Here is a 14092-nt window from a genome sequence, read left to right as displayed (position 1 = left end):
GGGACACCACTTTCTGCTTGTCCCCAGGCCATTACCATTGAAGCCGAGACTCGAGCTGATGGCAGCAGGAGGACTACGCGCTACGACATCGACATGACCAAGTGCATCTACTGCGGTTTCTGTCAGGAAGCCTGTCCGGTTGACGCCATTGTGGAGGTGAGAAAATGAAAGGCTTTATTTAAATATGTATTTTTTACCTCAAGCGAAACCTTTGACCAAAACATACATTTTCTTTCATGGGTACCCAGTATGTCGGTTTGAAAGTTGATTTTTTTCTCTTTTCGATCTTATCCCCAGGGTCCAAACTTTGAGTTTGCTACCGAGACTCATGAGGAGCTGCTGTACAACAAAGAGAAGCTGCTCAACAACGGGGACCAATGGGAGGCTGAGATAGCAGCCAACATACAAGCTGACTATCTTTACAGATAAACTGCTGCATCAGTGACCAACCGTTTAATATATGCATTAAAGAAATAGCTACATTTAGCCTTACTGATGCAAAGGTGAGTTAGGGGTAAGCGCTGCAAACACGCACAAATTATACGCTGCCTGGTGTAAAATGTGACTTTACTCTACTGGACTACTTGAATATGGCTCACACTAATATTTAATGTTGTTGTAGTAAGTGTATAACAAACTATTCCCAACCAAAGCCGCAGTTTTAAGACTATACAACGATGATGGTAGGGTTGAACTGTGGCACTGAGCCACCCATGTGTGAAAGTGATGTCTAATTGTCTTGTTATGGTCTTGTGAGAATACACCTCGGCCATCAGAGAGGAAATCATCTTTTTATGGAAATAAAGAGGTCGGTTAACATATTCGTGTAGTCAGCTAGCCTATTTTTTGGGTTCATTTTGATGAAACAACCCTAGGGAGTAAGAGCGATCCCCAGGCCTGTGTTGTAGACACTATTTAACCCTATGAAGGATTCATCAATGTGTCTACTGCTCCTCTTAATCAAACACACTCACCACTCTGAATCAGGGTCATTTGGGACTCTTGAGACCCCCCGACTTTTTGCCATTGTTCCAGATTATAATCTTTTTTTTTTCATCAATCTAAAAAAACTGTTAGCCTTAGAGATTGTTTTTATTTTCTTCTCAAGGCTGTTTAGACACCTGTTTTATTCAATTAATTGGAGGAGTATCCATATTGCATGTTTGTTTACTTATTAAACAATCTCACAGTCCATCAGTATCTTTATTTACTATACTCTATAATTATTTTTATTATAGAGAGGACATTCTTTATCCTATCTATAAGGGTTTAATAAGGGTTTTTAATGGCACAAAACTGGCAGATAAAGCAGACAAACACTTTTTAAATCTTGTTTTGGTGAAATTTTCAATGAAAAATAAAAATCTTTTAAAAAAATGGAAAGATTGGGTACAACAAACGCTATACTTGTGTTTTGTTAACCCTGCCCTTTGCTTTAATATTAGTTTCATAGTAGGCAAGACCACAAACATGCAGTGATATTTACTCAAACCAGTGTGCGAAATACCTGTCAATGTTTGGGGGGGTCCTCATCTCCCGATTGTTGCGCAATACCGATCTAAATTTTCTCAATATGCAGTAGGCCTATAACATTACAATGTCAAAGTCAAAGTCAGCTTTAATGTCAATTCTTCACATTCACCAGACATACAAGGACTCGAGGATTTTTCTCATTCACCAACAGTGAAACAGATAAAGTGCACAGGCACAACAGATAATATCAGTCCCTAATACTAAAATTTTAAATTTTTTTGTATTAATTGTTGTCAACGTTACGTCTTTCTTCTGTTTTGCGCGCACATGGCTAATTTGCATATACGCAAACAGGATTGGCTGGTTCCACTTGGCAAAAAACAGAACATATTTGTGAAAAAAAAATTTGAATTTTAAATACTGGACATGTTGAACTTAAAAACATTTTAGTGACCATTAGTGACAAAAAATATTTAATTTTAAACATTTTTTGACACAATTTAAGACCCCCTTTAAATTTTGCTTTTGAGGCTTTCAGTGGATCTCATGGGTTAATCGGGGGGTATTTCGCACTCTGACTCAAACGCAGACTTGGATGCGCCCACTCATTAAACCTGGCTAAGTAGAGCGAGCGTTTTTGAAGAAAGAGGGACCTATGTAGACTGCTTTTTTTTCTAAGCCAAGAAAATAGAAAGTAATCACCCACTAAAAGTTAGGAAATCATACGCCTTGCTGTTAATAAGGGAAACGTACAAAACCCTTTTTGTGTTTTGGACTTAAAATAATTTTAGTTCCATATTCAACCAAAAACGGGCTACTTTATGTGTTTCAGTAAAATATTGCATTTAGTGTATTGTTGAAAAGTTAATAGTTCGGTTTTTTTTTCAATCAAAAACGTTTGTGTGTTTTAATTAAAGAAAAAATAAGTCACATTTTCATGACTCGTGTACGTAGAACTTGCAAATCCTGGCTTGAGTGTCAAAAAATTTGACCATTTACTGGTTTTACCAGTCCATCTTTTTTAAATACTTTAATGCAAAACGTCAACCCTTCAAACTCTCTAACATCTTTTGCATAGCCACTGCAAAATATATGCTTAAAATGTATATAGCCTTCACCTTATGATTCTAGGTGAAATGCAGGATGTTAAGACTAATAAAGTAACTAGTTCTTTTGCTGTTGTTTTTTTTTTTTTTTTGCAATGCAAAGCTCTCACCTGTTTCGACAGATAAGGTAGTGACTATTTCTGGCCTGGTAGCGTTGTGTTTTTCTGCTGAATGATGTCGAAGTTCACACGGTCTGTAATAGACCGATTACAGTGACACATTGGAGCATATTTTTTGATCGCCCAACTTGAACATACTATATGCGAGTCATCTTTAGGTGCTAAACCCTTTTAGGTGAGACACATAAACTAGGTCTTAATACAAACCAAGACAGTTTGAACTGGTAACATGAAATATTGTATTGATATAAAAAGCATCAAAGTTTATGCAGCTTGCGGCTTCAAGCTCAAAAGTCAGTTCAGTTCATTTACGTTGTAGAAATTCGCACAAGCATTTGTGAAAGAACAGGACGCTCTCAGGAGCTCGTGAGTTCCAGCGTGGTTCTGTCTGTGATAGGATGCCACATGTGCGACGCGTCCAGTCGGGAAATTTCCTCGCTCCAAAATATTCCAGCTATAAACTATCTTGTGTCTTATGAGAAAGTGGAAGCAATTGGGGAGTAACAGCAACTCATCCATGCAGTAGTGGACCTTTTAAACTCTGAGAGACTGGGGGCTGCACCTCCAGCATCATGTGGCCTTCAGATTAGCTCAAGAACAGTGAATATAGAGCTTTGTGAAATAGAGCACGGCGCCACTAGAGGCGCGTTCTCTGGAGTAACAACTCACGCTTCTCCATCTGGTAATCTGATGGACGTCGTGTCTGGGTTTGCCGATAGCCTGGAGAACGGTAGCTGTTTGACTGTGGAGGAGGGATGCTTGAGTGCGTTCTTTTTTTCTTTTAGTTCCAGTGAAAGGCGCTTTGAATGTTTCAGCAGACCAAGATGTTTTGGGAATTTCTCTGCCAACTACTTTGTGGGAACAGCACCAGAGCACAGAGCAAGGTCCACAAAGGCATGGATGGGAGGGTTTGGTGTGGATGACTTTGACTGACCTCAACCTGACAGAACACCTTTGGATGAATCATTGCGGAGACTGAGAGCCAGGCCCTGTCGTCCTAACCTGACCCTAGCTAGATGGATTTCGCTCCGCTTAGCTCCACTCATCCATCTGGGAATGATCCAAAGGAATGGCGTTTCAGAAGGCTGGGCCTTATCAGAAATCCTTGCATATGATTGGATAAGCCACTTGTCTGTCATCTTTATCGACGGGCCATTTCAACCACTCACACCGAAGCTAACCCGTGACGCTGATGAGAGCGACGCAGGAAAAAGCAAAACTTTTCTTTTTTTTTTTTTTTATATGTTTGCGGCTCTAGTGACACGCGTTTTATTCACAGTGAGCTGACAGGAAGAGGGGGGAAGACAGGCAGCAAAGAGCCGCGGGTCAGAGTCGATCCCGGGCCGACCGCGTAGAGGACTAAAGGCCTCCTAACATGGTTCACGCTAACCACTCCGCCACGGGCGCGCCCCGGAAAACAAAACTTGGCAAATCCGGTCGGGAGAAGGGCGAAAACATCGTTTCCCCCAACAAAAGCCTTCAGAGCCGTTCTCTGATGTTCTTTTAATGAAACAATATTAGGTAGATTGGACAACACGGAAGAAATAGCAGCATCAATGTTAACGCTTGCTTCCTCGATGCGAGCCGCCATTGCTATCAAAACAGTCTCACGGACGCGTCTCCACTACGTCACATCTATGAAACTCCAGCCCTCCGTCCTGATTGGCTAGACAATAAAATTGGTTGAAGAAATCCCTCTCTATGGAAGATGTCCCAGATGGATGTGAGTGAAGCTAGGCGGAACGAAATTCAGCTGGCTAGGGTCAGGTCACTGTTGTCCATCATCAGTGTTTGACCTCGAAAATGAAATGCGTTCCTGGAAGAATGGTTAAAAAAATGACCATAAAACACACCGCAGAATCTTATGGACAACCTTTCTGGAAGAGTAGAAGTTGTTATAGCTGCACAGGGTGGACCAACGCCATATTGAACCACATGGATTAAGAATGGGATGTCGCTTAAATTCATGTGCAAGTCAAGGTGGGACAGTTTTGTGTGTCTATCAAAAACAAACGTTTTGACAAAAAAAATGGGAGTTGGCTCCACAAGACAGAACCCTTAAAATGGAAAGTGTATGTCTCAGGATAAATAATTTATTCAAATAAACTCTTTATGACCGAGGGATACGGAATCCGAACCATCGTACGTATTTACCGCTGCGCAGGTCACGTGAGCAGGGCGGAAACTGACTCATAGTCCACGCTGAATCTCCCGCGAACGCAGCCATTTACTCTTTCCTCTCTTCGCATTGACACCGGTGAGTCTCTGCTTTCCTCCCTCACTGCGGCTCGGCCTAAAATTTCAACTTTAGATTTGCGTGGAAAGTCAGCCCGGGCAGGCGAGAACTTTTGAGGTAATCCTCGCATTTCACGGGCGCCGCAGCTGTTGCCATACGAGCCGCTAGGCCAGGAAATCGATTTCCTTTTTTGTCTTGTATGTGTGTGTGCTAACTGCTAGCTAAAGTTAGCCGCTAGCGTGTTGGGGAGAATGGCTCCCCGTGCTAGGTAACATGCTAGCACGCCTGGCTATCTCTCGTTTCACTGCTTTGTTCTTCAGAACAGCTCGTCTCCTGTGTTTACTAATATTAATAAAAAAAATACACGTACTTCTGTTGTTTTGATGTAGCTGTTGCTTTTTTTTGCAACGGGGGATATAGTTAGCTGCAGCGTGGAACACATTAGCCGCGTCTTCGGGCTGGTTGTTCCACTCGAACAAGAAAAAGTGCGCTCGCTCGTCATATGGCGCACTAAACTAACGCCAGCAGTTTGTTAGCCGCTAAGCTAGTTAGCAGCCCGGCGACGTTGAAAGTGGCCATTTGGCATAAAGTCTAACATGTTTGCGTTAACCCGAGACGTAGCCTGGCGTGCTATTTTAGACAAGTTACCAGAGGAGGGGGGCTAATAACGTTAGCGCAACGCCGCGTTGTCTACGCGACGGAAGGGTTAGCAGGGGTGGAACATGCTAGAAAGGAAGTTGTGCATGTAACAGGCTGATTTTTCTCGTGCATAAAATACACTTCGCACAGCATTACGGTAAACAAAGTGCTCGATTCTGCCCTAAAGCTGCGGTTGAAACCTCTGGCTAACAGCTAGCCGGGGCTAGCATAGCGCGGCCAACTGGAGGATAACGGACAGGGAGCTAACTGACCATCCCGCCTTGTTTTGTTTTCCACCCAGAAAAGTCGAAACCATGGCGGACTCTATGGGACAGTGTGTACCTGTGGCGGTGTTTAAGGTAAGCATTTTTGCTCGATTATAGCTATTATGTGCTATTTGTGTCTTGGTGGGGGTATTTTTTTTTTTTTTTAGGGAGCGCGCATCAATTAAGAGTGGCGAACCGGTACCAGCCAGTCTGGACTAACTGCTGTCTGTTCCCCTCAGCTGGTGCTGGTTGGTGATGGAGGCACAGGAAAAACCACGTTTGTGAAGAGACACATCACAGGAGAGTTTGAGAAGAAGTATGTAGGTGAGTACTCACCCGAGACGTTGGAAAGGATGCTGGATAAGATCTACAGATAAGACCTACAGAGCTTGTCTAATGAAACCAGAAAACATAAAAAACAACTGATGTATTTGAGTGTAGAGTTAAACGTCCTGTAAAAGGCCCAAAGAGGATCTCAGCACTGCTGGGGGGGAGAAAAGTTAGACTGAGACTTTGTTTTTCCCTTTTACATTTAAAACGGGAACATAGACAGCATCTTGTGTTCGCAATATGACATCTGCCCTTTAAAATTACAGTTTTGAGGTAAGAAAAAAAATAATTCATGAATTTCCTATGAAGGTAAAATACTTTATCATAAAGGATGAGCTGGTAAGAAATTTCAGCATTTGTAGTAGATGTCATCAAAATGTCGTCAAAAATCAATAATCAAGAACCTTTGTCATCATGCATTATATATATTTTTATTTATAAAAAAATTGATATATATTTAAAAATTTGACTATATATATATATATATATATATATATATATATATATATATATATATATATATATATATATATTTATTTATTTATTTATTTATTTATTTATTTATTTTTTTATTTATTTTATTTTTTTATTTATTTATATATAAATAAATAAATTGATTGCATTGACCAGCACACCTTCTGGGAAGCTTAAACTGTGCAAATAGTCATTAGGGTCTGATGTCAGTCCCTTTTGCTACGACCACTAGCAAATATGACTACTTTCTAATAACATTTCAAATTCCTTAACAAGACACAACAACTTGTGCAAAATGTATCAAAACAGAAGCAAGAATATACAAAAAAAAAGTTCAATTACAGAAAACTAAATTTGAAATTGTTGCTCATGGACACAAAATCTGCTTCCTCCCCTTGTTCCCTTTTTTTGAAACATTTGTTTAACCAGGTTAAAGACTCTGAGATAAAGACCTGTTTCACAAGGGCAACCTGGCTCAGAAGGGCAGCAGCATATGGGATAATGGACAGTAGTGATAACAAGACCAATATAGATTTGAAACATACAAAAAATGAGCAATATTGAATAAAATGCATGTGTAAACAGTAATATAATTTCAACAATAGCAATTCAAATAAAGTAAAAAAAATGGTTTTAACCTAACAAACTGATTATGTTAGAGAAAATATGCAAAGCATTTTTAATGAATCAACCCCTGGATTAAACAGCTGCATGCTGACACGGTTTACTAAACCAGTCTTGTTTAATCTATCCAGCTTTCTTTTAGATATGCACACACGTCAGATTTTACTTAATTTCTGTCCCTTTACACGTCTTTGTCTTTTCATTTTAGCCACTCTGGGAGTAGAAGTGCACCCGTTGATGTTCCACACCAACAGAGGACCCATCAAGTATAACGTGTGGGACACAGCCGGTCAGGAGAAGTTCGGAGGCTTGAGAGATGGCTACTACATTCAAGGTACTTGATCGCATCTCTGGTAGTCTGGAGGCAGTTTGACTTCCCCCTCTTTGTCTGTTACCTACATCCTTTAATTATTATTTTTTTTATTAACAGCTCAGTGTGCGATCATCATGTTTGACGTCACCTCCCGAGTCACCTACAAGAACGTGCCCAACTGGCATCGTGATCTGGTCCGTGTGTGTGAGAACATTCCCATCGTTCTGTGTGGCAACAAGGTAGACATCAAAGACAGGAAAGTCAAAGCCAAGAGCATCGTGTTTCACCGCAAGAAGAACCTGCAGGTAATAACTGCTTTATTTTGGAGGGGGGTCGCTTACTTGTAGACTGGAATAATCTTTATTGACTTTAAATCTGTCTTTGTGACTCTCTCCCACAGTACTATGACATTTCTGCCAAAAGTAACTACAACTTTGAGAAGCCCTTCCTGTGGTTAGCAAGGAAGTTGATCGGTGATCCCAACCTGGAGTTTGTGGCTATGCCAGCCCTCGCTCCCCCAGAGGTCCAGATGGACCCGTCCCTGGCCGCCAAGTATGAGGAAGAGCTTCAAGTAAGTATAAATATGATTGGATGCTACAGGTTTAATTTTGCAGCTTTTTTATTATCTCAAAACTATTTTCAACTAAAAATTCCCTTTTTGTTTCACAGGTTGCATCACAGACCGCACTCCCAGATGAAGAAGATGACCTCTAACATGTTTCTGGACCCCCCCTTCCCTCTCCCTCCCCTCCCCATACCCACCCCTAGCTGTGGACAGGAAGTTGGAGTTTTTGCCCCTTTACTGTAAAATCCCTTTTCAGATTTTTTTTTTATTTTCAAAATTTTTGTTTTAAAACTTAAAGAAAAAAAAACTTGGTGCAAAAGTTGTCGTTCTAATTTCACTGTATGACACGCCCGCCCTAGTGTTGTTGTTTGGCATAGCAACATGCCGCTCTCTCTCTCTTCGTCGTCAAGCACCCTTCTCTCCGCTGCAAACATCCAGCTCACATAATGCTGTTGTACGGTGTACTGGAAGCACTAAGGGGAATAAACTTTGAATAAAAACATTCTCAGTATAATATAATTGTGTTGCCTCAGTCATTTTTAATGTGATCGCAAGCCTAGAAAATCAGAAGTAAATTGTAAATGTCTAAATACTTAAAGTCTCAACTGGAAATTGATGTATATTATGTCATTGCTAATTAACTTTTAAATGTTTTTTAAACATGTAGCTAAATGTTCTTATCAATGGGTTCATAGTTGGGTTCAAATTGGTGTTTGGGGGTGTCTTTGTGCTTGAAATTTACATCTTCCTGTGCATGTGTGGGTTCTCTGAGTACTCTGGTTTCCTCCCATAGTCCCAAGAACATGACTGGAATCCAAATTGCACTTAAGGTGTGAGGGTGTGTGTGCCTGATTGTCCAGTTGTGAGTTAAGTACAAAAAGCTTTCTGGTGCATTTTAACCACTTCATTAAGTGCCAGGGAGTTTGAGTAGAAGGGAATAAACCAGGGAAATTGGAATCTGAGGCTAGGTGAGCAGTTTTATGAATCCTGAAGCTTTAGTGATTATTTTCCCGCCTGAAAAGTTCTGTACTTTTAGCCGTGTATAAAACAATAATAAAATCCTTAACCAATTTGTTTAAAAACTGCTGTACTTGCAAAGTTTTGGTATGTTGGTCTAAGCTACAATGTGGAGTGAGGTGTCTGAGAAGCCATTTCCCTGATGTTATTTCTCTTCTGTCCACTAGGTGTCAGTAGCGTCCTTGTTTTGTTCCGTCGCTTCTAGGGTGAATTACGCAACAGCTTTGCTGATTACGTTCAATGTGACGTGCAATGTCTGTCACCTACACGGATGTTGGTTCTCATTCATTTTTTTTGGACCTTGGTTTCGGACTGAGCTGAACCAGTTTCACACAGTTCACTGAATATGAGTGTAAACCCGTTTATTGTCCAAACAGGACAACACAAAAAGTTCCCTTTTGTTTAAACTCGCAGCTTAGGTACGATGAAATGTTGACCTAGAGTTTGGTTTCTTATCTTACTTTAAAGCCCTAAGCCTTTTAAAATTAAACCCATTCACACGGCTGCATGATGGAGTGTAACTTTCACTGCAAATCTGGAAAACCACAAGTGGTGCATTCAAGCGACAATTAAAAAATTCCCTTTAGGTATCATTCAACTGGTCACCTTAGATGCAAAGCCTGTCTATTAAAACTGCTTTTGGTACGATCATGTTTTGTTTTACCCCTATTTCAGACCATATAGGATCAAGAGGATATGTGTTATAACATCAAAATGTGTTATTCTATAGAAACTTTAACGGAAATGAATATTTTATTCAGATATGTTAACAGCATCGTTGATGACTTATTTACAAAGTGAAAAACAGTGAAGCATCAGTTTTGGCACATTTTCATGTTAATGCTTTCAACTGAATGAGAGTCAGCCTCTAGGGAGAAGATTTTTTAGGATTTAATGCAGAAGATTAGCAGACATTCATTTAAACAGGAAAAAATACAGAAAAAAAACAAGGAAAACAAACTAAATTCACGACTGTGACAATATTTATATAGAATTTTGCAATCCAATTAGCAAAATAAAACTTGCCAAGGGACATGATATTGTTATGACTGGAATTGACCTTTATTGTTTACGGCAGATGAATTAAAGAATGCGTTGCCTGAATATTACGCTTTTTGTCTCTAGTGTTTCAAAGCCAGCTGCTTAGATGTTGTTGCAACACTAACACATGGGTGCAGAACAACTCTGCTGTTTACCACAGACATGTTGCTGCAAATATTGCATGATCTAAGCTTTCTCAAGATGTTTGTGGCATTTCTCTTATGTTTTTCTTTCAAACTGGAGACTAAAATTAACTGTAATGTTGCATCAGATCAATCTTCTTCCCCACATTTAGCACAAAAAAGGTTCCTTATCTTTACTGGTGAATTCACCTGGGATCTCCTTTGTCACGTTATTGATAAGGGATGTTTTCAATTATTAGTCCAGAATTTGGCTTCCTGTTGACCCCCACTAAGTGAAATCAATCAGGATTAATTTTTTAATTAATGATCATGAGCTATGTTGCAAAGAAAGAAGAGCAAAAACGAATCTCTAGAAGTACAAAGCTGGTAGAGACGTCTCACAAGAGATGTGCAGATGTAACTGCAGCAAAAGGTTGTTCTACAAAAGTACTGACTCAGGCCTGCTGAATGAAAATGCACAAGCTGCACTTTTCAGGTTTTATTTGTAGAAAAATCTTGAAAAGCCGACATCTTTTACATTCTCCTGCTCAATGTGCACTACCTTCTATTGGTCTATAATATAAAATAAAATAAACAACAACATTAAAGTTTGTGGTTGTAATGTGACCAAATGTGGCCTTCGGCATTCACAAATAGTAACAAAAACCTACCAGTTCCCAAAAAAGCCTCGTTGAATCACATTATTCCCACAGTACCTGAATGCATCAGCAGTGCAGGTGGCCCAGGGCGTGGCTTCATCCAAGTTTACAAAGACGCGGCTGCGCATGCGTGAGCTAAAAAAGTGCGTTTTAGAATGATTAGTGGTGGGCAGCGCAGAGACAGATTATACGGCTCCACGCAACTGTTGTTTTAATCCCCTGGAAGAAGAGATTTAGCAAGAAAAAAAAAAACCCACTGCCTTTAAACCCAGCAGCCATATTGTATGGAAAAGCGACGACAAGACTCCACTTTTCCTCACAAGCCTCCTGCCAGGACTTTTGGGGAGTTTTAAATTTCCTCTCACCGGCGATTGGGTTTGTGTTGCACGGCTAGCTCTGCAGCTGGCTGAGGAGCACAGGCGCTGGGCTCGCTTTCCCATCCAGTTTGGTGCGATATTAAGGCCGTTTTTGTTGGCGTGCGAACTGTTATATTAAACAGCTGATAATGAAGGACCGACTGGAGCAGCTGAAAGCGGTGAGTAAAGGCCAGGAAAGGCATTTCTCCTCATCTTTCACCGGTGTCTGCGCTTAAAACTTACCTTTTGACGGGGAAAATGTTTAATTCGTAGCAGGACATTGGAAACAAACTCAGGGTTTATACTCTAGTCTAAACATTCTCTCAACCCTTTTCTGAGAAAGATGAATCATATTTTATGGACTATTCAGCCATGTGATGACATAACTGATGATAGATGGTGGTGAACCTGCAGCTTAAATGTGGATTTAATATGGTGGTGTTGGGGAAAGGTGTATTTACTCATTTAGGCAAAATGCCTTAAAGTTTTTTTTTGTTTTTTGGACATTTTTGTTGATCTGGACAGTGTTAGTCAGTGCACTTAATAGGTTTAGTTATTTCTAGTGATGCTTTCATTTATTTAGACCTTAATGCTGGAACTTTCATTAGTCGATAGTGATTTCTTTGCTGCCAGTTCTGACTTTTTTTTTCCTCATTAGTTGTATAAAAGAGGCTGGGAGTGCATCAAAGCATATGTCCCCAACCCTTGTTGGCTTTATATTTAAAACAAGTACAGTAAAGATGGTGGTGGCGTTTAAGGAACCAAAAATGTTGAGACTTCTTGGTTACTAAACCTTTTTTTTATTATCTTTTTATCTTTTTAGGGGGCAAAAAAATCAATTATCCTTTTAAAAATAGAAATTACTGGAGCTAGTCTTAAGAAAATGTGGTGCGTCTCCAGTTATATTTTCATATCTTGAGCTTGTTTAGTTGATTAATCATGATTTGTGTCTGTTCTCTGCTTTTAAATGATGATTCGCTGTTAAGATAAAGTGTTTTACGTTATTGCACTTCTTTAAATCGCAACTGTTTTTGGGTTTCTGTCTATTTGTGTTTTCTATTACATACAGTGCCTTGGCTAAAATCGTTCACCCCTCTTGGCTTTTTACCATTTGCTTTTTACATTCCTACATGTAATTCTTTCTTTAATTTTATTTTTTGTGATGTGCAAAATAGTCATAAGTTATAGAAGTGAAACGAGGAAAAAAAATGCATATAAAAATGTCTAAAAAAAATTGAGGACTGTGTCTCCATGCCTTTGGCTGTGAAGTCCCTAAAAGGTTCCGGTGCCACAGATTACCTTTAAAAAAATCGCTTAATCAGTGAAATTAAGTTCCTCTGTTTGCAATCTGAGGGTCACATGACCTGTCAGTGTAAACACACCTTTTCTAAAAAGGCCCCGGAGGCTGCAACAAAACTAAGCAAAAGAACCACTCCATGAAGACCAAACAAGTCAGCAAAGTTGTAGAGAAGTGCAAGCTCGGGTGGAGTTATTAAAAAAAATTAAAATCTAAATCTTCGATGTTCTCCCGGAGCACCATCAAATCTGTCATTTTCAGATGGAAAGCACATAGCGCTACAACAAACCTGCCTTATTAATGCCGGGCAAGGACGTCATTAATCAGAGAGACCAAAAGGTAACCCTGAAGGAGCTGCAGAGCTCCACATCAGAGCCTGGAGGATCTTTTCCTGGATCCACGATAAGCGGTACGCTCCACAGAGCTGGGCTTTATACAAGAGTGGCCATAAAAAGCAATTTCTTGGTGTCAGAAATAAAGAAAGGCATGTTTTGAGTTTGCCAAAAGGCACATGGCCGACTCCCCAAGTGTATATGGCAGAAGGTGCTCGGGTGAGATGAGACTAAAATTGAACCTTTTGGCCACCAAAGACAACTCCACACATCCATCTGGGATCGCTCCATTGGAGATGTGTTTCAGAAGGCGGGGCCTTATCAAACATCCTTGCGTATGATTGGATAAACCACCTGTCCGTCATCCTTACTGCCGTGCTACTTCAACCCTTCACATCGAACCAAACCCGTGACGCTGACGCTAGGAAAGATCAAGCTTTTGCCAAACTGTCAGGAGAAGGGCGAAAACATGGCTTCCACTAACAAAAGCCCTCAAAGCCGTTCTCTGGTGTTCTTTTAAAATAATTAATACGCGGTAGATTAGACAACACCGATGAAATGGCAGCATCAATGTCACCGCTTGCTTCCTCGATGCGGGCCGCCGTTGTTGTCTGAATCCAAACAGTTGTTTCTCTGATACGTCACATCTATGAAAATCCCGCCCGGCGATCCTGATTGGCTCGTCCATTTTATGCGGTATTGAAATCCCTCCCAACAGGAGCGATTCCAGACGGATGTGCGGAGCTCTGCGGAACGAAATCCATCTGGCGGGAGTCGGGTTAAAGTGCACTCTGTGTTTCTGTGCCGTGATTGGCCAGTTGGGTGGACCAACGCTGTCATTTACGGCTAAACCTGACATGGCTGTCAGTGACATAAATGCTAAAATGGATCTTCCGCTGGGTACGTCTTGATGATGGTAAAAGAGAGAGAGTTTTGTGAAAATCACCGTATTCAATAATAATTCTCTTAACGTCAGAATAAAGTTTATTGCCAAGTAGGTTTGCACTTACAAGGAATTTGACTTGGTGTTGATGGTGCAGACAATATAAAGCAACGGGCAACGCTATCTGGCTTTGTTGTGTGCTATTTAGTATACAGTGAAATGATAATCTGGCTTTAATTT

At 40.4% G+C, this 14092-nt stretch overlaps 3 protein-coding genes across 10 annotated transcripts in view; all 3 read left to right on the top strand.

The window, feature by feature from the left end:
* On the top strand, positions 1-1192 carry LOC118557318 (NADH dehydrogenase [ubiquinone] iron-sulfur protein 8, mitochondrial-like; the record flags this gene model as incomplete). The annotated part of the gene is made up of 2 exons (XM_036127166.1): positions 1-156; positions 298-1192. Coding segments are annotated over 2 exons (288 nt in total), but the record flags the coding sequence as incomplete, so codon positions are not given.
* A 3677-nt stretch (positions 1193-4869) lies between these two features.
* On the top strand, positions 4870-8661 carry ran (RAN, member RAS oncogene family). Of its 2 annotated transcripts, none has more exons than XM_012871960.3 (7): positions 4870-4955; positions 5875-5932; positions 6079-6163; positions 7476-7601; positions 7698-7885; positions 7981-8151; positions 8250-8661. In XM_012871960.3, the coding sequence occupies exons 2-7, from the start codon at positions 5888-5890 to the stop codon at positions 8292-8294; spliced, it is 660 nt and encodes a 219-aa protein (XP_012727414.1). In that variant the 5' UTR covers positions 4870-4955; positions 5875-5887; the 3' UTR covers positions 8295-8661. The 2 variants fall into 2 exon arrangements, with proteins under 2 accessions (XP_012727414.1, XP_012727415.1); XM_012871961.3 differs by having other exon boundaries at positions 4946-5051.
* A 2479-nt stretch (positions 8662-11140) lies between these two features.
* stx3a (syntaxin 3A) overlaps positions 11141-14092 on the top strand; it is a 29833-nt gene continuing 26881 nt past the window's right edge. For 4 of the 7 annotated variants that reach the window (XM_021321186.2, XM_036127160.1, XM_036127159.1 and 1 more), the window contains exon 1: positions 11141-11519. In XM_021321186.2, the coding sequence (XP_021176861.2) occupies positions 11490-11519 (30 nt within the window). In that variant the 5' untranslated portion in view covers positions 11141-11489. The remainder of the gene's footprint in view (positions 11520-14092) is intronic. The other 3 variants (XR_002428714.2, XM_012871954.3, XM_012871953.3) reach the window with 1 other exon arrangement.

The sequence above is a fragment of the Fundulus heteroclitus genome, chromosome 23 (genome assembly GCF_011125445.2).
Source record: "Fundulus heteroclitus isolate FHET01 chromosome 23, MU-UCD_Fhet_4.1, whole genome shotgun sequence".
NCBI classification, from domain to species: domain Eukaryota; kingdom Metazoa; phylum Chordata; class Actinopteri; order Cyprinodontiformes; family Fundulidae; genus Fundulus; species Fundulus heteroclitus.
Note: the sequence above shows the minus strand (reverse complement) of the source record. Positions and strands in the feature narration are given on the sequence as shown.